Source organism: Bubalus kerabau, chromosome 21, assembly GCF_029407905.1.
Source record: "Bubalus kerabau isolate K-KA32 ecotype Philippines breed swamp buffalo chromosome 21, PCC_UOA_SB_1v2, whole genome shotgun sequence".
NCBI classification, from domain to species: domain Eukaryota; kingdom Metazoa; phylum Chordata; class Mammalia; order Artiodactyla; family Bovidae; genus Bubalus; species Bubalus kerabau.
The window spans coordinates 46,647,821-46,671,171 of NC_073644.1; the positions used below are offsets into that span (position 1 = coordinate 46,647,821).

The following is a 23,351-nucleotide window of genomic DNA, read 5'->3' on the forward strand; positions in this document are numbered from 1 at the left end:
TTACCACACATACACACTCTGGATAATTTAACTCAGTGCCCACTGGCCTGCTACAAACACTCCACATAGACACTCCAGGGGTCCCCCTTTAGGCTCTCTGTAGCTTTCCTTAAGGACTAGGTTGGCAAGATGAGAGCAGCAGTGTTTGACAAGATCAAGTATTTCTGATACCAAATATGATAAAAGAACTTCTTACACCTTCAGAGAACATTTTACTAGAGAATTTCAAAGCATTCCCCAGTGTCTCACTTTCTGTAATTGAATAAACACAACAGAGTTATGAGACTGGATGGCAGCAGATCTCCATTGGACTGAACCAAAGGTGGACAACGCAGCTTCTTAGACCCACGATTTATCCTCATTGGAAAACATGCCCTATGCAACGTGAAAAGTAAAAAAAAAAAAGTTTCATTTAACACATGATTTTAAACCAGGCAGTCTCAGTGACTAAAAATAAACAAGAAATTTGTTAATATCTATCTCAGCATTTAACATTCAGAAGATGTGAATTATTTAATAAGTTAAAACAGGTTCACTGTGTCTGGATTTGAAAAAGGGCGGTCAATTTGGAATCACACATTTGATCTGCATTAGCAGATAAACCATCCTGCCTGATGAACCCTGCGTATGGCAGAGTGAGTTCTGCCCCTTCATACTCTGCCCTCCCCCACCAAGAAGGGTCACCACAGCATATCCAACACAAGAGACATATCAAATGTGAGACATATCAAACGTAAACGTTTTTTCCCTTCAAAATATTCTCTAAATTTGGCCACTTTGGCACACGAAGTGACGGTGACGCCTGTGGGACTATTTCTGGCAATCCCTCTGGCATTCTCTTACTGAATCAGATCACTCACAACAGACAAGCTAGAAAGAGGCCGTTCCCACTTTCAATTCTAAGGTTAGAACTGGAGTAAAGGCAGTCAGAGTAAAAGGAATCACACTCACTCAGATGTGACAACTTTCACATCTGACCATGACTAAATTTCATTTCAAGCTGGTTTTAATGATAGCTTTGCTATTTAAAAAAAATTAAGTAAAATATTCAAGTAAGAATGTTTCAATGCAAGGAGCAAACAGCATTTATAATCTTAAATGGTACTCCATGATGGAATCAAGCTGGACTCTGGCAGGTGGAGACCAGATGGCAGGGACATGAAGGTCCCACCCTCCCAGAACTGCACTGCTGAGAACACAAGCTCCAGGCCCTGCTGTGGGCATTTGATCCCCACTATAAACTTCAGGTATAATGATTCCTCTTTTCCTCTGAGAGATCAGCTGGAGAGGACATGATGCAGGAATAACAACAGTTTTATGTGCTGGGTGACAAAGTGCTATGGCCACACAGATTTGCTTAAAAATTTGATTATGACAAGCTTCAGGTAAAAGTCATTTTTAAAGGGTCGATTTTTCATTTACATGTAACCATACATCTTATTTACATATATATGACTCAATTTTCATTCAGTTTTCTTCATTTGAAGTCTACATTTTAACTGGTATGTAACCATTATATAGTCTTCACAGAAGGACTACATATCCTCTTATTCACAGGCAGTTCTGATGATAATCCTTTGTCTCCACATTGAGAACTGAACACAGTTAAAGCCTCAGTGAATAATAAAGATGAAGATCCAGTGTTAAATCTGCTTATAGCCACACCAGCTATTCAAGGAGTCAGCAGCTGCAACTAAGTCCAAAGCAAGGATGACTGAAGACATGGACCACTGCTTAATGCTGCTACTGCCATGAAATTCTTTTACTGGGTTCCTTTTTTCTCTAGTAATGTTTAAAGTTATCTCAGTTCTTTAATTCAAGAGAACTGCTATATTTAGGCTGCTAACAACAAAAAAAAAAAAATCAAGAGCATGTACCTTTGTCCATAGTCTCCAAAGGTTCAAGTGCAAGAACTGTCTAAAACCTGGTATATAAGGCACCCTATTCCACTTTTTTCTTAAGAGAAACCTTTCCTTTGGTTTCTTGCAGTTTTTCAGTGAGTCTGTCCTTTGTCTCTTCCATCTTCTCTGTGAGGAGCTCCTTGGTTTCCTCCATCTTGTCTTGCAGGTACTCCTTCACGGGGGGTGGTGTCGACATGTAGCCCCGGCTACGCAGATACTTCACAGTGAAGGAGGTCCCCCCCAGAGTTACAGTGTACCGCGCAGGCGTTGCAATCTGCAGGAAAACGAGACAGTTTAGTACTGATTATAACTACCATCTTAAGCAAAAACTGGCTGGCTCAGTGGTAAAGACTCCGCCTGCAATGCAGGTGACACGGGTTCCACATCTCTGTGTCAGGAAGATCCCCTGGAGGAGGAAATGGCAACCCACTCCAGTATTCTTGCTGAGACAATCCCATGGACAGAGGTGCCTGGCGGGCCACACAGTCCACGGGGTCGCAAAGAGTCGGACACTATTGAGCACACATAAGCAAAAACAGTGTAAAATTAAAACTCTTGGTAATAACTATCAATTACTTTATTGCTTCACAAGGCTAAAACAGTTACATGCTATATGGTTTTCCCTCCTAACATTCCATAAGTATCTGTCACCTAGACACTGACCTAGGATCAGAGAACATACACAGTAGCAGCACCACAGTTTGTACCCCACATGCTAATGAACCGGGGGGCAGAAGTCCGGAAATCAGTGACAGCTCAGGACCCTCCGACAACAAAGGCATATGCATTTCCATTCTCAGAAACCCTGTCAACCTGCACACACTATACCAAACTGAGGGGCAAACACAAGCCAAATGTTTGTTCTTCATGGAGTTTTGTTTCACTTGTAAATCTCTTTTCTTTAACTTCTCCAGGCTTTATGATACTTTATCATTACAGTCCACACTGAGTCTGGAATCCCAACCAGGAACTTCGTGAGGCGAACAAATGGTAAAATGGCACACATGTAGGAGACAAGTACAGGTCAACTGACCAGAGGTTAGTCCCGAACTAACTAGTAGACTAATTGGTTCAAAGGGAGAACTGTAACAGCAGAGGCTGCATCACATTCTGAGGCAAGGATCCTCCCTATCTGCTGTTCTACCTGAGAAGTCAGGTTACAGGAAACCCCAAGTGGACAATTCACACCTCCCTCCTCCCAGAGGAACGTTGAGTAGAGCCACTGCTGACATCAGCCCACCTGCGTGCCAGCCCCGTGTTTCAATTCTAAGCAGACCAGCAGGCACTGAGCACTGATGCTCCTTCAGAGCACAGCACCAGCACAGGAAATGCAGCCCAAGAAGACAGAACTCTGAACCCCTAGGCACTCATGAGCAAAGACAACAGACATTCAGAAAAGAAGAGACACACAGATTCTGATATGAGAGTATGGGATAAGAAACAGTTATAATTAGGGACATGGTTTAAACCATCAGGACAGCTGGATTTATTAAAGTTAAACTACACAAACTGCAAATTCATAAATTGATAATTTATGAATTCAATAAGTTTTAATGTTGGAAAAACTCAGCAATTAAGCTTTAGGCCTATAGTCAAAATTATCATATAAGAAATCTAGTATTTCAGAGGACTTTAATGAGGATTAAAGTACTACTATAAACCTATAATTCTACGTATTTTTATAACAAAGATAAATTAACATCTAGTTTCCCAATGTTTTCTACCTGGTTTCTTAGAATAAAGCTACAAAGAACCTCATAATTTTTTGTCAATTGAGAAAAACTACATTAATATAGCTAAACTCCACAATTTACAATGAGTCTTCCAAAATAACCACAAGTATAAAAACTATTTACAAAGATGTCATTGTCTGAATCTAGACAACAGTTGTAAAGACAATAAACAAATGAAATATATGTAACATCAACAACTAAGTCTGAGGTTTGTCACGGAAATCAGTTTGATTTAAACTTTACTATTTTACTTTTTAGGAAGATGAACTATTATAAACAGTAAAATAAATGCTAAATTTCACTAGTATGTCAGGTGGCATATGGATCTCTGATTAAGGAAAATTAATGTACTGTCAGTAGGAGAAATGTCAGCGATGACCTGCTTGCTAGGAACTCATTAGTCTCACATGTGTCTCAGCACAGAAGGCTGTGAACAACCTACCTATTCTTAGGGCTCTTCTTCCTTAGCCATCATTTTATGTACCCTTAAAAAATGTATATTTTACTTTTAGTCAATAGACATATAAGAGATGAAATACACTAAGTTATAAAGGTAAGCCTGGGAACAGGCAGGGAGTGTTGTGAAGGTTCAGTGTGAGGCGCCATCCACCCACAGCAGTACCTACCTTAAACAGGGCATATGCTGTTAGTGCATTTCCACTCTGGGAATTTTTCAGAATGTTCACTATACTGTCAGGTAACCCAATAAGTTCTAGAAAAGGAACGACATTCACTCCTCTAAGAAAGAAACAGAAAGTAATTTATATGTATATAAACTTTTGGGGGTAATTATTTTCAAAAGATTACCTGAAAACATCAAAACCAAATTTTTGTTTAAAAGTCAGTTCAGCATCACCAAGCACACTCTAACTTCACTCTAAAGGAACAACGTGCATGAACACCAGCATCCCACTGTTCACAGCTCCTGCTCATGGACATCCCTCATTAGCACACTGAGAAAAATAGAATCATTTATCAGAGCAAAATTAATAGCACTAGGTAACCTGAGAAAAAAGGATCAGAATCATTCACCTCATCTTGGAATCTTTAGTTCCTTAGAATGATCCAACTCAAACTTTTAAGACCTAATTTTCATCTCTAAAATTACACGTCAAACTATACTATTACCATAAAAGCAAGGGATATTAATAACATCACTTACTGTGTTATGCAAAGAATAAATGATTCTATGGGTTTGATAAAACTTCAATGATTCTAAAAAGATGCTTCTACTATCAGGCTCAGAAGGCAACTGAAGAAGCAATTACCATAAACTGCAAGAAATTTTTGAAGGGAGGGAGAGAAGGCAGATATAGTTTCTAATCTGGCTGCAGCTGCTGCTGCTGCTAAGTCGCTTCAGTCGTGTCCGACTCTGTGCGACCGCATAGACGGCAGCCCACCAGGTTCCCCCGTCCCTGGGATTCTCCAGGCAAGAACACTGGAGTGGGTTGCCATGTCCTTCTCCAATGCATGAAAGTGAAAAGTGAAAGTGAAGTTGCTCAGTCGTGTCTGACTCTTAGCAACCCCATGGACTGCAGCCCACCAGGCTCCTCCGCCCATGGGATTTTCCAGGCAAGAGTACTGGAGTGGGGTGCCATTGCCTTCTCTGCTAATCTAGCTGGTAAACCCTAATTGCTTTTTAGTTTCCCTGAGTGTTGAGTTTGCCACGCTGACCTATTTGTGCTCTCCTGCTCTCTCCCTCATTATCCATACTGGGTTAGCCAAATGTTTCCAAAACATTGCAGAAAAACCCAAACTTTCTGACCAACCCAGTAGTTTTGCAGATGTTCGGCTTTCACCCTTAAATGACAAGGTTCTCATTCTGTGCTTCTCCTTCATAAGCACAATCATCACAGGAAACTTAACATATAGGATAGTATATAGTTAATACAACAGTACATTATTTAATGTTAAAATTCCCTGTATTGTCCCATGTCCCTTGTCACTATCTTCTCCGTGTTTTCCAGTTTTTCTCCAGAAGTGCTACCCAGCATATTCTGTTGAGGAGGAAGGCAGGATGTCTTTTTTAGACGCTGAGACTTTTGAAGCTCCTGGGCCATTCATGTGGTAGAACAGCCCCCCAACTTGAATTTGTCTGATTGTTTGCTCATGATTAGATTTGGGGTAAATGTTTCCTGACAAGAAAGCTGCAGAGCTGATTCTGTGTCGTCAGAGCATCACAGCAGGAGCCCCAGGATCAGTCAGTCCCATCCCTGATGTGAATCTGACTTGTGGTTAAGGTCTGGTCCACAGGTTACTCCTCTGTACAAGTATTCTTGCTCTTTATAATAAAGAAAGGGAACAGCCTGGATTCATTATTATTATACTGGTTGTAATCTCCTAGTTTATTTTTAACATTAAAAATTAATTTGTTTAACTGGGAAAAGTTGTTCCTCTCTGATCCTACAATATAATACTAGGAGATAAGAGAACTTTTTGATCAGCTAAAATCAAATCAGATAAACCCAGCATCTAGTTGGCTGAATTGAAAACCTGTATTTAACACAACTCCAACATTACAATAAAATCATCTCAAAGATTACACAGTAAGATTTACTGCCATTCAAACATACACTAATATTTTCTAAGTATGACTTCCCTTAGAACAAACTGACTTAATTTCTCAAGTGTTGAGGATCTAACAAAAACATTAGGGGCTGTTCTGGAAAGCAACACATCCTACCTAATGTAACTGAGCTATGTGATGCTGTAACAGAACTGGACCAGCAGTCATGGCTGGGCAATAGAGCTGGGTCTGGCAAACAAATTTCCATGCTGACAGAAAGCCAAAGGTAAGTGGTGGTGGATGAGGGATAGGACTTTAAAGCCTAATAAATTAACATCAGTAGGTTATTTCAGGGTCTAATTTTTTGGTTATAGAACTTCTTTACTGAAAGCAAGGAAAAATAAATGGAAAAAAAGTACTCTTAATAGTCCAAATAAGAATCTCATATTCAATTAATTAAATTTCTCCCCCTCAGGTCAGGAGGCTGAATGCTTATTAAACGCAACGTAGGGAAGGCAAAAGAGACAAGGAAGAAACTCATCATCAGTCACAAAACCAAATCAGAAAAATTCTCAATGGCTCCAAAAAGAAAATTTGGTATGTAGAAAGCCATTCATTAAATAGAAGAAATGAATGCCTATGAAATTTTTATGTAAAATGGTACACAATTTTAGGCTCCATTAAAAAACTACATGCAGTTCTGAAGATTTCTATATTACACATGTCCAGAAAATGTCATTAATAAACAAAAAGGTAACTCCATAAAATGCACATACAAAATCTCTGCAAAGAAAGGAACAACAGTTAAAGAAAATGATAACATAATGAAGAAGGAAGTAACTGAGTAACAAGAACAGAACGCAGAGAAAGATACGAAAAGAAACAAAATAGCATCACACCGATTAAAAATAATCCTTTTTAGAACACTGGCAAAGAAACATTTCTAGACTTGTGTCTCCTAAGAAGAGTCTCCATTCCATCATCTTTTAATTTAGTAAAGGATAAGCTCTTTCCAACAAGTGAGCTTTATAATACTTAATACCTATCAAACATTAAATATAACCCAAAACTGAAAATCAGCAGTCTTTTGGAAAGTATAGAATAATTCTAAACCCACTAGGGGAGTTCCCGAAAACATCAAAATGGTCTTCACTGTGCATCTCATCGCCTGCAGGATGATGAGCACGCTGCCCGCTTGGTCACACCCAGGCCACAGCAAGAAAAGCCACACAGCACTCAGGGAACAGGCACACGCTGGCACACCCAGTTCTGCTGGTGGCAGAAACAAACTGGAAATCATAGGGAATCTGGCTTGTACGTGAAACTCCTGCTCCTAAAACAATGTGAATAACACAACTCACTTTTAAAGAAAGGAACAGTATTTATCAAGAAAGGTATATTTAGAAATTCTATGTTTTAAGTGCACAACAAATCAACTTCCGATCAGAACAAAAGACCTTACCTTGACATTCATCAGATCTAACATTAAGGTATAAGTCTATAACTTGTTCATTTTTGTGTCTACAACAGATACAAGTCAGGCTTTGTAAAAATCTTACTAATTTCCAACCAAAATCATACATGTGGCAAAATAAGTTCTTTTCACAGTGATTAGCACTTTTAGCAATATCTTACTTAAATACAAAGCTAACTTATGGTGCTGTCAAATTTCTGGAATCGGTTATTTTATTTCTGTGCTATCCTCGATGCTGATGGGACACGAGCACAGTGATTAAGATTTGAAATCAGACTGAGTTATTTTGGGGAAAAACTAAGTTATTTTGACTTATTCTTGTTTAATCTGCTCTCTACTTAATAAGATGGGTATAATTACATTACCTATTTCATATGGTTGCTCTGAGAATTAAATAAGATGATACAGTTACAAAAATTTTAGTATAATATCTGCTGTACATAGTAAGCAAATGTTAGCTATTGTTATTAAAATGTGGAAAACAGCTATGAAAAAGTCATCCTCTATCAAGTTGAAGACATTAAAGCATTTAAAAAACTATTTAAAGGCTTTCATTAGTATAATTAACATTCTGATAAAACAGCCTCAATCAAGCAGAAACTTACTTCATGGCTGCATAGTAAAATGTTCCAAACCAAACAGCAGAGGTTATTAGATGCACTGGAATCAAAACTTTTCCATATTGTCTAAATGTTTTCTTAAATCGTTGATAAAGACTAATAGATCTGTCTTGTAACGGATCAGGTTCTTCCTTTTTTTCGGAGGGAGGTCCTGAGGACGTGGCACTGGATGACAGAACTCTCTTGGATAAGATATCCTGTTCCCACTGTTTATGGTGAAAGACCCCTGGTTGGGACTGAACAGCAGTGAATGGCTTCCTTTCCTTTGCAGCACACTGGGCAGTGGGTAAGTGCAGCCACTGTTTCTGAGGGCCTTGTACCACAACCACTCTGGATTCCAAGGTATACAAAAGTAATGGTCCCTTTATGTTTTGACAGTGTCCCAAAAGACCGGCTTTATGTGGTTCCATGCACGTCCTATGTGCCAGTCGGAATACAGTCTTTGGTACATTCCATTGCATTTTGAAGAATGGAGATTGATGGACCTCAGCTTCTATAGACACTAGATTAAAAAAAAAATTAGATTGTACATAGATTTCCATTGTAAACCAATCCACTTAAACATAAATTGTTAACTATTAGGAAGTTAAAAGTCAGACACTGTTACCAAATCCACAGAAATTAATGTTAAGGTATATAGTTCTAATATACCACAATTTTAAAATTTCATTAAAACACATCATTTAAATATGATACAGTAAACCACGGCAGCAGACATCATGAAGGGTAAGGTTTCAGGGCTGTTTTATTGCTACAAAAGGGATACCTGCAGGGCTTCTCTCATTCTACAAACAAGTAGTGTAATATAACAGGAAAATCAGATCTGGAAGTAAAAGAGTTGGGCTGTAATGTTCTGGGGTCATAATTCTGTGCAATTATCTTTTAGACTGGACTTGAGATGGGAATTTCAAGACCTGAATTCATCACTCTCCACATCCCCCTTCTCTGAAAACAGAATAACCAATCAGTCTCATTATACTTGTTTATTTGGCAAAAATGCTTTAAATTTTCAAATACATGGTCATCCAGAACCTGGTCTTTTGTTAAGTATCTGAGTAGTGGTATCCAGTGGTGATATCTTGCATATCTCTATTGTATATATGGGCTATAGTGCCTTCTTTACCACTGAAAATAGTGAAGAGTGCTTTTAAGTCTATAATCAGATTAGAGCAGCAATTCCAGGAACACCATAACCAATTCAGAAAATTCATCCTTACAATTCTGTTCCTTTAGAATCACTCTTAGTACCAAAATATGAATCAGAAGGGTTCTCCAGAGATATTGAAACAACAGGAAAAAACATGTTTATCTACCTATCTCTATAGGGCTTCCCAGGTGGCGCTAGTGGTAAAGAACCTGCCTGCCAATGCAGGAGACACAGAGATGCAGGTTCGATTCCTGGGTTGGGAAGGTCCCCTAAAGGAGGAAATGGCAACCCAGTCCAATATTCTTGCCTGGAGAATCCCATGGGCAGAGAAACCTGGTAGGCTACAGTCCATAGGGTCACAGAGTCGGACATGACTGAAGCGACTTAACAGGCACGCACCTATTTTTTGGCTTATCTCTATCTAGATAGATATTTCTATCTTTTGGGTATCTATTATAAGGTTGTTTAAATAGATACATGTTTATGTTAAGGAACTAGCTCACACAACTGTGGGGGCTACACATTTGATATGTGTAGGGTAGATCTGCAGGCTGGAAACTCAGACAAGAACTGATGCCACAGTCTTGAGATTTTTTTTTTTTTCTTCTTGAGATGCCTCAGTTTGAAATTTAGACTGAACTGTGAGTCCCTTGGACTGCAAGGAGATCCAACCAGTCCATCCTAAAGGAAATCAGTCTTGAATATTCATTGGAAGGACTGATGCTGAAGCTGAAACTCCAATACTCTGGACACCTGATGCAATGAACTGACTCATTGGACAAGACCCTGATGCTGGGAAAGATTGAAGGCAGAAGGGGACGACAGAGGATGAGATGGCTGGATGGCATTACTGACTCTATGGACATGAGTCTGAGTAAGCTCCAGGAGTAGGTGATGGACAGGGAGGCCTGGTGTGCTGCTGTCCATGGAGTTGCAAAGAGTTGGACACGACTGAGTGACTGAACTGAACTGATAGCCAGATCTCTTGTTAAGTTGCTCAGTCTTGTCCAACTCTCTGCGACCACCAGGCTTCTCTCTTCATGGGATTTTTCCAGGCAAGAATACTGGCTTGCCATTTTCTTCTCCAGGGGATCTTCTGACCCAGGGATCAAAGCCACGTCTACCTGCCTTAGCAGGCAGGTTCTTTATTAATGAACTACCAGGGAAGCCATCCATAGCCAGGTTTAGTTGACGAAGCTACTCATCACACATACAAGCCTATAGATTTCTCAACCAAATAAATCTTTACTTTCTACTATAGTAAAAACCTTTTAAACAATGATATCTTATGTGCTCAAAAAAAGGCAATACAATTTCAATAGGGACACTTTGGTTGAGTGAACTGGAGGAATGAACAGTTCTTCCAAAACTGTTTAGAGAAACACACCTTCTACAACCACCTCTTTTTCCTACCTCCAAGAATAGTATCTATCATTCCTGGGAAACTGTAACATTGTATCTACATTTTAAAAACAATTTTTATGTTTCAAAAAATGTGATATTCAACCCTACAATAGAAATGACACCTTAAAATTACACACTTCTGAGCGCTCTCACTTTAAGGGATTGTATCTACGGAATTTGTTGCTTGCCTTTGACCAGAAAGATTATAAGTTACCACTTCATTTTTCTCTCAAAGGACAAAAGTCTAATACAAAACAGGAGAATTCCAAACCAGTCTGGGTGAATGGACCAAATAATCAAAACAGCACATAAAGAATTATCTTATAAATGGGTTGAAATAAATCCTGTAAGTCCTTTCAAAAAAAATGAGATTTTGAAAAATCTTTCTAGGTGATTCATTCGTCCATAACCATCCCACTATGTGCCAGGAACTGTTCAAGGCACCTGGGTTAAATCACTGAACAAAATGATGATCCCTGTCTTGCTAGAGTTCACATGCTAGCAAGACATTTATCCAGCTGTTTTCTCTCTGAACATAATAACCCAAGCAGTAAGAAATATCAAAACATTTTCTGAAAATCTACTATGTGCCAGATAACTTCCAGTTCTCAGTCTGGCCTTAAATAGGCACTGTTTCATTAGCACAGTACAGTCTCTGGGCTTTCCACGTGGCTCAGTGATAAAAGAATCTGCCTGCCAAGGCAGGAGTTGCAAGAGACCCTGGTTCCATCCCTGTGTCTGGAAGATCCCCTGGAGAAGGAAAGGGCAATCCACTCCAGTATTCTTGCCTGGAAAATCCCATGAACAGAGGAGCCTGTTTCAGTCCATAGGGTCGCAAAGAGTGGAACATGACTGAGCATGCACAAACCATGGTCTTTGGAGTCAGGCTGCTTGGATCCAAAACCTAGCCCACTACTACTTCCCAGCTGCATGACCTTGGGCAAGTTACTTACCACTCATCTATAAAACAAAATAATAACAACAATCCCACTGTATCATGTACAAGTTAAAAATGAATTCAAATATATAAAGGTAGTAAAAGGTACTACTAGACTATCAGCTATTACTCTTTTAACTCAATTTCCAGAAAAGCAGTTATTACTCAGGCAATAGTGGGGAAAAATAACATCAATGGTTTTATTTAGCTCATTTACTCCCTCCCTGGAGTAGGAAATGGCAGCCTATTCCAGTATTCTTGCCTGGGAAATCCCATGGATAGAGAAGTCTGGTGGGCTGCAATCCATGGGGTCACAAAAGATTCAGACATGACTTAGTGACTAAACAATAATTTACTCCCTCCATCTCTACTATCCTCAAGAGTTCTTCCTGTTCTTGAAACCAATGAGTAATCGTTAAATTCATTTCACCTATATCCTGCCTTACACCACTTTCCAGTCACCTTTCTCTACACTCCTCCTGCCATCTCAGAGTGCCCTACTTCTTTATTCTTTATCCCATAAATACCCAGAGCCCTTCACCTTAGGGTGAAACGTGAGTCACTCAGTTGTGTTCGACTTTGCGACCCCATGAACTGTAGCCTGCCAGGCTCCTCTGTCCATGGAATTCTCCAGGCAGGAATACTGGAGTGGGTAGCCATTGCATTCTCCACGGGGATCTTCCCAACCCAGGAATTGAACCCAGGTCTCCTGTATTGCAGGCAGATTCTCTGTCATCTGAGCCACCAGGTAGGCCCCTATATATCTTATGCACAACAATTCATGGTGGAGTCTGGATAATATAGTTGCTGCTGCTGCTAAGTTGCTTCAGTTGTGTCCGACTCTGTGCGACCCCACAGACAGCAGCCCACCAGGCTTCCCCGTCCCTGGGATTCTCCAGGCAAGAACACTGGAGTGGGTTGCCATTTCCTTCTCCAATGCATGAAAGTGAAAAGTGAAAGTGAAGTCGCTGAGTCGTGTCCGACTCTTAGCGACCCCATGGACTGCAGCCCACCAGGCTCCTCTGTCCATGGGATTTTCCAGGCAAGAGTACTGGAGTGGGGTGCCATTGCCTTCTCCAGGATAATATAGTTAGGAGGCTTTTAATCTTATGAGAAAATTTCTTAAGTCAAAATTACAGTAGCAACTCTCTTAAGAAACTTAAGCATCAGAACCAGCAAATATGGATACGTAATTACCCAGTTCTAAATGCATGAATATGTAGATAGCACAATCTCCAGCACTATACCTTTGCTTTACGTGGAGAGCAAATGAACTTTAGGTGGAGAGCAAAAAATCTACTATAAAAATAAGGATCAAAATAAGAATATGCCATGTGGAAAAACCTATTTCCCCAATGTGTTGTGCAAAGTAACAAGTACTTTTAAATCACAGTTTAAGTGAAAAAGTGAAAGTGTTAGTTGCTCAGTCGTGTCAGGTTCTTTGTGACTTCCTTTGAGTGTAGGCCAGGCTCCTCTGTCCATGGAGTTCTCCAGGCAAGAAAAGACACATTTTGTTTGTCATAGTGATTTTTTTACAGATGTCAGCGGTGGCAGGCCACTAATTTATGTATAGAAAAATAAACAAGATGTTTAGTTGAATTTTTAGGTTTGATGCTTAAACTTTCTTGGAAGGATCACTGTCTATTTTTTATGCATGGAGTATTTTCAAACATACTCAAAGTAACCTTGTGATATGAGGATAGTAATGATCTAAAAGGTGTATGCATCAGTACAGTAATAAAAACAATCAACTTCGAAAAAAAATGAACTGAAGTTAATTCTCAACTTAGCTAACTGCATATAATAAAAAAATAGTCATCTGAAATTGATGGCTCATCCTCATTTGTTAAAAACAAGCTTCGTTCTTGGGCCAAAGCTTATAGTCAACAACCTCAGAAAGGTTAAAGCCCACAGTTTAGAAGTGACTGGATTCTAAAGTACATGCTGCAGACACTGCTTGCTTTCCCCCAAGCGAAGTCTACCGGCTGCTGTAACTGCGCCTACTGACAGGTATGCAGGCCAGCACACCTGTTTCCACAGCTGCTTTTAAAGGGCTCAAGTTTGGTAACGAAGAATCGAAGACATATTTCTGATCAAGTCTTTACACCATCTTGGTGGGAAGTGCTGAGGCGCAACGCGTCAACCATCTTAGTCCACAGGCACAGTTTTGACCCTAGCGTAGGGGGTGGAAAGCAAGAACGAGCGACACTGGGGTGGAAATCTGGTGGGGGGAAGGATGAACCAAATGAGTTGACTCCCCAACCACCCCATACCAAAGTCCAGCCAACAGATACTATCACTGAAGCGTTTCTCAAAAACATGTATGGGCTGTCGCGCTCCTCCAGAGGCCGACCGAGCACAGCCCTCTCGAGGGAGGTCTGGCCGGAACTTCCAAGTGCGGCGGAATGGAGCGACCCGCGAGGCAGCGAGAAGCAGGATGCCGCACGCTTCCGAGGCAAGTCCGTGCTCGGGGGCTCCCGGCCCCTCCCGACCGGCGTCCGAAGAAGGGCAAACCAAAGGCTGGAAAACCGCCCCACGGACAGGGTTAGCAGGACACCGGCCCACTGCGAAGGGCGGGGTGACCTCTGTCCGTCCAGGGGCGCTCGCGCCGCGCACCACGCTAAGGAGGCCCCGCCGACCGCCCCTCCCCCAGAGGCCTCGACCCCCGTTACCTCAGGACCTGAGCCCGGAGGAGCCGCTCGGAGACCCCTCCGCGTCACTCCTCAGAGCGACCAGCAGAACGTGAGTCTGGCCGCCGGAAGCTGTGGGCTCAGGCGACCAGCCTCCCACCCGCCCGCCACGCCGTCCCTCCAACCAGGCTCTAGCGTCCCTTCGAGCCGTCGCCCTCCGCACGCCGCGCGCGGCACGCCGGGACTCGGAATTCCGGGCCAAGCGACCCGCGCTCTCCGGAAGTGGCGTCATAGCGCGCGCGTGGCGTGGCGCCGCTTCCGCAAACAGAGTCGCGGATGGCTGGAAGGTAAGTGTGGGGTCGCAGCGCTGGGCTACGTCTTTTTGTGTAGCGGTGGCCGCCGGGGTGGAAGGGGCATTCCAACCACTGGCTGTGCCACTTCGGCGGCTGCTCTGCTTGGAGCCAGCCCGGGTTCGAGAGGCCCGAGAGCCGCTTCAGGCCCGGCCGTCTGCCGGAGCGGCCGGCCGCCTGCCCTGCGTGGTGGGCCGGAACCTGAGCCGTGCCGTGCTGGGGCGGTTCGATGCGTCCTCGAGTCCGAGGACACCATCGGCCCATCTGTGGGTCCGGCGTAGAGCTCACCTGCATGAGCTCTAGCCCTCAGCCCGGTGGAGGGCTCACACCTGAACCTCGGGTGTGACTGCTGCGCAGATCACCGAGAGGCAGGTTTGGTCGTTTATGCGCCTTCTTGTACCTGTTGACTCAGTCCTTCCCTGAGGGTTCCCGAGAGGCAAACCTCTTGTGTCGGGACCTAACTCATTACTCAGCTTGGACTCTCACAGTCTTATCCATCTGTTGGGTCGTTTGGAAATCTGTGTCGCTTATTCTGACCGAATTGTCTGTGGAACGTTTCGTTGGTGGAAATGTCACAGATAAATATAAATTAACTTTTATTCTCAATAGTGAGTTTAGATAGTACATTTCCAGAGAGAATTAATTATAGCCAGGGAAAAGTTACATCGTTTTATTTGAAATTAAAGCCAGTTTTATTTCCTTATTAGGAAAATGATTACTAGATAATCATTTTAAACAGTTATTTAGAAAATTAAGTTTCTGGGTAATTTTTTTCCTCTTTGATTCAATTCTTGTTTTGTCACTTATTAATATCTTGTTACCTCAAACCTTGGACAATGAAAGTTAATAGCCCTTGAAACCCTTCCTGATTTAGAGTCTCTTGTTTTTACCCATTCCATTAAACAAATTTATTTCTTATTCTGTTGGAACACTTCATAACTTTCAGGTTCTGAATTTGCGGAATCTCACTAATTTTCCGACTTTTGCTTTTTCTTCTCTGGTTTGAATAATACAGCCCAACATTTTAAGTCGTGTATCAGTTGTAAACTTCTTGAAGACTGGCCTTCCCTGGTGGCTCAGTGGTAAAGAATTCGCTTGCCAACGCAGGAGACATGAGTTCCATCCCTGATCTGGGAATATCCATCATGCCATGAAGTGGCTAAGCCCCTGTGCCACAACTTTTGAGCCTGTACTCTGGAGCCAGGGAACCAAAACTACTGAGCCCATGTGCCTCAGCTACTGAAGCCTGGGCACCCTGAAGCCTGTGCTCCACAACAAGAGAAGCCACTGCAATGAGAAGCGGGTAAACCACAACTACAGAGTAGCCCCCACTCCCTGCGAAAAAAAAAGAAGCCTGGGGTGGGGGGGAATCAACTTCTTGAGGACTAATTCACACAGTCCCTTATTGAGCTTCTCTGTAGTACTTCACTGAACTTGTTGAGTGGCTTAATAAATTCTTGTCCAGTTAATAGCTCATTTATTTTTTTACCCCCCCATTTCATCCGCAAGCCTGAGAACATTTGAAAGAGACTAAACAGAGGCCTTACAAATAGCTGAAAAAAGAAGAGAAGCGAGAAGCAAAGGAGAAAAGGAAAGATGTACCTAACTGAATACAGTGTCCAAACAATAGTAAGGAAAGATAAGAAAACCTTCGTAAGTGAACAAAGAAATAGAGGAAGACAATAGAATAGGAAAGACTAGAGATCTCTTCGAGGAAATTAGAGATTCCAAGGGAACACTTCATGGAAAGATGGGCACAATAAAGGACAGAAACAGTAAGGACCTAGGAGAGGCACCTAATTAAAAAGAAGTGGCAAGAATACACAGAACTGTACAAAAAAGGTGTTAATGACTCAGATAACCACAATAATGTGGTTACTAACCTAGAGCCAGACATCCTGGAGCATGAAGTCAAGTGGGCCTCAGGGAAGCATTACTAGGGGCAAAGCTAGTGGAGGCTATAGAATTCCAGCTGAGCTCTTTAAAATCCTAAAAGCTGATGCTGTTAAAGTGTTGCACTCAATACGTCAGCAAATTTGGAACACTCAGCAGTGGCCACAGGACTGAAAAAGGTCAGTTTTCATTCCAGTCCCAAAGAATGGCAGTGTGAAAGAATGTTCAAAGTACTGCTCAGTTGCTATTCACATGCTAGCAAAGTAATACTCAAAATCCTTCAAGCTAGGCTTCAACAGTATGTGAACCGAGAACTTCCAGATGTACAAGCTGAATTGAAAGGCAAAGGACCCAGAGATGAAATTGCCAGCATCTGTTGGATCATAGAAAAAAGCAAGAGAATTCCGGAAAAATACCTACTTCTGCTTTATTGACTAGGCTGAAGCCTTTGACTGTGAGGATCAAAAAAAACTGTGGAAAATTCTTAAAGAGATGGGAATACCAGGCCATCTTACCTGCCTTCCGAGAAACCTGTATGCTGGTCAAGAAGCAACAATTAAAACCAGACATGAACAATGGACTGGTTCAAAATTGGAAAATTAGTATGTCAAGGCTGTATATCGTCACCCTAATTTAACTTCTATGCAGTGTACATAAGGCAAAATGCCAGACTAGATGACTCACAAGCTGGAATCAAGATTGCCAGGAGAAATATCAACAACCTCAGATATGCAGAGGATACCCTGCTAATGGTAGAAAGGAAAGAGGAGCTAAAGAGCCTCTTGATGAAGGTGAAAGAGGAGAATGAAAAGCTGGCTTAAAACTCAACATAAAGAAAACCAAGATCATGGTATCTGGTCCCGTCACTTCATAGCAAATGAGGAAAAAATGGAAACAGTGACAGACTTTATTTTCTTGGGCTCCAAAATCAGTGCAGATGGTGGCTGCAGCTATGAAATTAAAAGACACTTGCTCCTTGGAAGAAAAGCTATAACAAACCTAGACAGCATATTAAAAAGCAGAGACATCACTCTGCTGACAAAGGTCCGTCTAGTCAAGGCTATGGTTTTTCCATTAGTCATGTATAGATGTGAGAGCTGTACCATAAAGAAGGCTGAGTGGTGAATAATTGATGCTTTCGAACTGTGGTGCTGCAGAAGACCCTGGAGAGTTCCTTGGACAGCAAGGAGATCAAACCAGTCAATCCTAAAGGAAATCAACCCTGAATATTCATTAAAAGGACTGACGCTAAAGCTCTGATACTCTGACCACCTAATGTGAAGAGCCCACTCATTGGAAAAGACCCTGATGCTGGGAAAGATGCAGGAGGTGAAGGGGATGACAGAGAATGAGATGGTTGGATGGCATCATCTACTCAATGAACATGAGTTTGAACTCTGGAAGATGGTGAAGGACAGGGAAGCCTGTCCATGGGGTTGCAGAGTTGGACATGACTTAGTGACTGAACAACAACAATGGTCATTAAGTAGCAGGCTGGGTCTTGAAACTTCTTTCTACTCTCTTCACTCTGTACCTGATTCTGACATCCGTTGCAAACTAAGGATTTTACTAGTCCCATGCTTTTCCTGCTCTTGGTTTTCAGTGTCCCTAGGCCAAAAGAAATACCTAACAGTTTCCCTAAGTGGTTTAGTCCAAACAATTTAAGTGTGTCCTAACAACTTTATTTTAAAAAATAAATACACAGATTGAAAGGAATAGTGTCTAGTTCTTCAGTTCAGTCGCTCAGTCGTGTCCCAACTCTTTGTGACCCCATGAATTGCAGCACGCCAGGCCTCCCTGTCCATCACCAACTCCCAGAGATCACTCAAACTCACATCCATTGAGTCGGTGATGCCATCCAGCCATCTCAACCTCTGTCGTGCCCTTCTCCTCCTGCCCCCAATCCCTCCCAGATCAGAGTCTTTTCCAACAAGTCAGCTCTTCGCATGAGGTGGCCAAAGTACTGGAGTTTCAGCTTTAGCATCATTCCTTCCAAAGACAAATGGACAGGTTGGATCTCCTTGCAGTCCAAGGGACTCTCAAGAGTCTTCTTCAACACCACAGTTCAAAAGCATCAATTCTTTGGTGCTCAGCTTTCTTCACAGTCCAACTCTCACATCCATACATGACCACTGGAAAAACCATAGCCTTGACTAGACAGACCTTTGTTGGCAAAGTAATGTCTCTGCTTTTGAATATGCTATCTAGGTTGGTCATAACTTTCCTTCCAAGGAGTAAGTGTCTTTTAATTTCATGGCTGCAATCACCACTGCAGTGATTTTGGAGCTCCAAAAAATAAAGTTTGTCACTGTTTCCACTGTTTCCCCATCTATTTCCCATGAAGTGATGGGACCGGATGCCATGATCTTCTTTTTCTGAATGTTGAGCTTTTAGCCAACTTTTTCACTCTCTACTTTGACTTTCATCAAGAGGCTTTTGAGTTCCTCTTCACTTTCTGCCATAAGGGTGGTATCATCTGCATATCTGAGGTTATTGATATTTCTCCTGGCAATCTTGATTCCAGCTTGTGCTTCTTCCAGCCCAGCGTTTCTCATGATGTACTCTGCATATAAGTTAAATAAGCAGGGTGACAATATACAGCCTTGACATACTCCTTTTCCTATTTGGAACCAGTCTGTTGTTCCATGTCCAGTTCAAACTGTTGCTTCCTGACCTGCATACAAATTTCTCAAGAGGCAGGTCAGGTGGTCTGGTATTCCCATCTCTTTCAGAATTTTCCACAGTTTATTGTGATCCACACAGTCAAAGGCTTTGGCATAGTCAATAAAGCAGAAATAGATGTTTTTCTGGAACTCTTGTTTTTTTCATGATCCAGCAGATGTTAGCAATTTGATCTCTGGTTCTTCTGCCTTTTAGTTCTTAGTTACCACAAATGCATAGTAATGGAATGTGTACATCTATTGAGGACTAGACTTCTCAAGCCTTGAGATGAGATTTGACACCAACTGCACTTCTTGTTTTACATTTATTTTCTGTGGTACCACCAAAGTCTTAGCTTCACAAGGTTCTGTTGTCATTTAAAGAAAAATATAGTGCAAGCTACTCAGTTAAAACTGTGCTCTACTTGATGGTGTATCTGTGATATCTTCCAGGTGTCAGATATCACTAAGTTTTCATTAAAATACCCTGCTGTGCACATATGAATTTGTTACAGTGTCCAGCACACATTTTGCGAGCCAAGGCTGTAGAGTAAGGGTCAGGATAGAAATGGAACTAACTTCATTTACTGTGATGACTTTTGTCAGTTTTAATGTCAGTGGTGACTTTTATGGATTAGATTTTGGAAGTATATGGGGATTATAATTAGTACTTCATTAGCATTTTCAGAAATTCATGTGCAATATGTATCATTATTGTTTTCAGTATTCTCTAATAAGTTTTTTAAAATTCTTGATCACTGAAATTAAATGGCGAACTTCTGATTTAAATTGTTTTTAAAGTCTCAGCATTATGTTTACAAGTAATATCAAATTTTTACCATTTCAGTATCAGTTCATGAAGTTTGACCATCATTTAAGTAATCAAAAATGGAAAATTCTGCAAAAGCAGAAGAACATGAAAAAATCTTTCATAAAGAAGTGAAAACATCATTAGATTCAGAAACAGAGTCATCATTCATTATTAATGAAAATACAGCCTTTCCTGACACTGGTCTTTCTGCAGAGGCTCCTACTTGTGGGCAAGTAAACACACCAAAAAAGAGAAAAATGGAGTTTGAGGATGATCTTGTAAAGGAAAGTTCTAGTTGTGGGGAAGACACTCCACCCAAGAAAAGAAAACTTGATGCTGAAATTGCCCCAGAGGAAAAAGGTTCTGGTGATGATGAAGGCATTTCAAGGAGAAGAAGAATAGAAACTGATGGTTTTCCAAAAGATGAACCTACTGGAGATGGCACTCAGAAAAGGAGAAAAATAGAACTTGAAGATGTTCCTGAAAAGCAAAAGGTATTTGGAATGCATTTTTTAAAATTCATAATGGAATATGTCAGATTAAAACGTGGAGCAGTTATGAAATACCTTTTTTTAAAAACATAATTTTAATAACTTAAGGGTTCTGTTTTTTTAACTTTATTTTATATTGAAGTATTGTTGATTTGCAATATTGTGTTAGTTTCAGCTATACAACAGCGTGATTTAGTTATACATATATCCATTCTTTTGCAGATACTTTTCCCATATAGGTTATTTCAGAATATTGAGTGGAGTTCCCTGTATAGCAGGGAACTTGCAAGGTCCTTGTTGATTGACTGTTTTATATATAGTAGTGTGTATATGTTAATCCCAAAGTCCTAATTTACCACTTTCCCCTGCCTTTCCCCTTTGGTAACCATAAGCTTGTTTTCAAAGTCTATGAGTTTGTGTCTGTGTTGTAAATGAGTTCAGTTGTATCATTTTTTTAGATTCCACCTTTAAGTGATGTTATATGTTTGTCTTTCTCTGATTTCTCTTAGTATAATAATCTCTAGCTCCATGCACATTACTGCAGATGGCATTATTTCCGTCTTTTTGTGGCTGCATAATATTCCATTGTGTACATCTTCTTTATCCATTCTTTTGTCAGTAGACATTTAGGTTGCTTTCCCATCTTTACTATTGTAAAGAGTGCTGCAGTGAACAATGGAGATCATGTATCTTTTCAAATTCTGGTTTTATTCTCATACATGCCCAGGAGTGGGATTGCTGGATCATATACGAGTTCTATTTTTAGTTTTTTAAGGAACCTCCTACTGTTCTCCATAGTGGTTGTACCAGTTTACATTCCCAACAGCAGTGTACAGGGTTCCCTTTTCTCCACACCCTCTCAGGCATTTATATTTGTAGACTTTTTGATAATGGTCATTTTGACCTGTGTGAGGTGATACCTTACTGTAGTTTTGATTTTCATTTCTCTTTTATTTAGATAAAATTTCTGCTAATGAGATAATTTTAATCTTATTTGGAAATCTTGACTAAACACTTGAAAGGGAGTTTTTATAGTTTGCTTTTTTCTTAGTGTTTTTAAAAAGACACCAGTGTAAGTTTCAAATGATTTACCTTTTTTCCTTTTTAATTAGGTGTTTATCTCTTTTTTGTGTTTGAAGTATTTGAGATTATCTTTTAAAATGATAAAGTTCTAGATGATACCCACTTTTACATTTCTTTCTTAATGTAATTCCTTAGACTATGTTATTTCCGCTTCTTATGTGAAGGTAGTTACTTGAAGCCTGGTATTTAACAAGAGTATTGTAAAGCAAGGGATAGCAAATCATTTTCATCTGGGAATACTATTTTGTGATGGGACGTGAAGTGGAGTCTGCATTATGCAATGAATGAGTAAAATTCTGTTATTACTCCTCAGGAAGAAAGTGGCAGATAAGCCAGGTGTTTGTCATTGGTGAATTGCAAACCTTTTTAATAGAGAGAAGCTTGTATTGTAAACATAGTTTTCAAATTTTTACTAGCAGTGGAACCCTTTTTGCAAGGGAAAATCTTCAACCTTTTACCTATTTTACATACCAGGTGAAACACTTTGGTTGAGCAGAAAGTGGGAGAATCTGAGGCCCTTTACTTATGTGGCATTTTTGCAGAATGCTTAAGGTCTTAGAGAGTACAAATTGAAATTTGAGTTAGGTTAATAGCAAATAATAGAAATCATTGACACCGAACGTAGACGGTTGTGTTCTCATCTTTTTGTGAATATTAGCTCCTGTAATGCCCACATAATTTTATAATAATATAGTAAGTATATTATTTCCATTTTATTTTCTTGTAGGAACTTCATTCACTACTGACATTTACTGAACTGAATAAATCAGAACTCTGGAAATATACTGGTTTTATTAACACATTAACACCAAAATTCTATAGATTTCTTAGGAGATGTTTTTAAAAATAGGGAGCAGGGGAAAATCTTTCATGTGATTATAATTAGTGGGATTTCTGTGATTCTACTACAGCTTCGTGAAGTATACCAATCTCAGTATTTTATCCATATATAGGCCAGATGCTCTTTTAGACTTATTTGTTTCATGTTCAGCTTCTTAATTTTGTGCCATTCTTCTATTTTCAGAACTTGGAAGAAGGACACAGCTCAGCAGTGGCCGCTCACTACAATGAACTCCAGGAAGTTGGTTTGGAGAAGCGTAGCCAAAGCAGAATTTTTTACCTAAGAAATTTTAATAATTGGATGAAAAGTGTCCTCATTGGTATGTTTGTTTTTTGATTTACAGTTTTGAATTTTTAATTTCAGCTTATGTTTTCTTTTTTTCTCCCTAAGTGGTTAATCATATACAAAGTGACTAGATCTTTAGTTACTGTTCATTTAATCATTAAACCTTGGCTTTATAAAACCGGAGCCAAACTGAAATTAGGCCTTTGAGATAAATTATTTTCATATTTACTAATGGCTGACTACATAGATATTAATATGGAGTTATTTAGGTTTTCAGAAGGCAGTGTGCTTTTATATTTAGAATTAAGGTTACCTAGTGCATTGAAGAAGGAAATGGCAACCCACTCCAGTGTTCTTGCCTGGAGAATCCCAGGGACAGGGGAGCCTGGTGGGCTGCTGTCCATGGGGTCGCACAGAGTCGGACACGACTGAAGCGACTTAGCAGCAGCAGTGCTTTTAAATAATCTGTTTTACTCTAGTAGTTTTGGAGCAATCTTATATTATTGAATGAAACATTTGGGTTCCATTAAGTTAAGAAGATGGGCTGCTGCTGCTAAGTCACTTCAGCGTGTCCAGCTCTGTGCG

General features: G+C 40.5%; 2 protein-coding genes across 8 annotated transcripts in view; one reads left to right on the forward strand and one right to left on the reverse strand.

Annotated features, from left to right (window-relative positions):
• Window positions 1-189: 189 nt before the first annotated feature.
• FAM210A (family with sequence similarity 210 member A) lies at window positions 190-14,534 on the reverse strand. 2 transcript variants are annotated; one of them, XR_008706527.1, is made up of 5 exons: window positions 14,395-14,534; window positions 8,220-8,736; window positions 4,261-4,372; window positions 1,878-2,175; window positions 190-375 (listed from the first exon to the last, which is right to left on the reverse strand). XR_008706527.1 is itself a non-coding variant. In XM_055559147.1 (4 exons), exons 2-4 carry the CDS (start codon window positions 8,693-8,695, stop codon window positions 1,942-1,944), a joined length of 822 nt encoding a protein of 273 aa, XP_055415122.1. In that variant the 5' UTR covers window positions 8,696-8,736; window positions 14,395-14,534; the 3' UTR covers window positions 190-1,941. The 2 variants fall into 2 exon arrangements, 1 of the variants encoding a protein (XP_055415122.1); XM_055559147.1 differs by having other exon boundaries at window positions 190-2,175.
• Window positions 14,445-23,351, forward strand: part of RNMT (RNA guanine-7 methyltransferase) — a 25,366-nt gene continuing 16,459 nt past the window's right edge. Inside the window, exons 1-4 of one of the 6 annotated variants that reach the window (XM_055559135.1) lie at window positions 14,618-14,699; window positions 15,718-16,005; window positions 20,103-20,560; window positions 22,665-22,800. In XM_055559135.1, the coding sequence (XP_055415110.1) occupies window positions 20,144-20,560; window positions 22,665-22,800 (553 nt within the window). In that variant the 5' untranslated portion in view covers window positions 14,618-14,699; window positions 15,718-16,005; window positions 20,103-20,143. Of the gene's footprint in view, window positions 14,700-15,717; window positions 16,006-16,752; window positions 16,775-20,102; window positions 20,561-22,097; window positions 22,334-22,664; window positions 22,801-23,351 lie in introns of those variants that run through there. The other 5 variants (XM_055559133.1, XM_055559132.1, XM_055559134.1 and 2 more) reach the window with 5 other exon arrangements.

Bases quoted from the DNA above. Each gene is read 5' to 3' on its own strand.
- FAM210A (XM_055559147.1), bottom strand. From the start codon at position 8,695: ATGCAATGGAATGTACCAAAGACTGTATTCCGACTGGCACATAGGACG. The intron at 4,373-8,219 runs GTAAGTTTCTGC...TTTCTTTCTTAG, and splicing joins TTTTACTATGCAGCCATGAA to AGGAGTGAATGTCGTTCCTT. The intron at 2,176-4,260 runs GTAGGTACTGCT...GTTTTCCTGCAG, and splicing joins CAGCATATGCCCTGTTTAAG to ATTGCAACGCCTGCGCGGTA.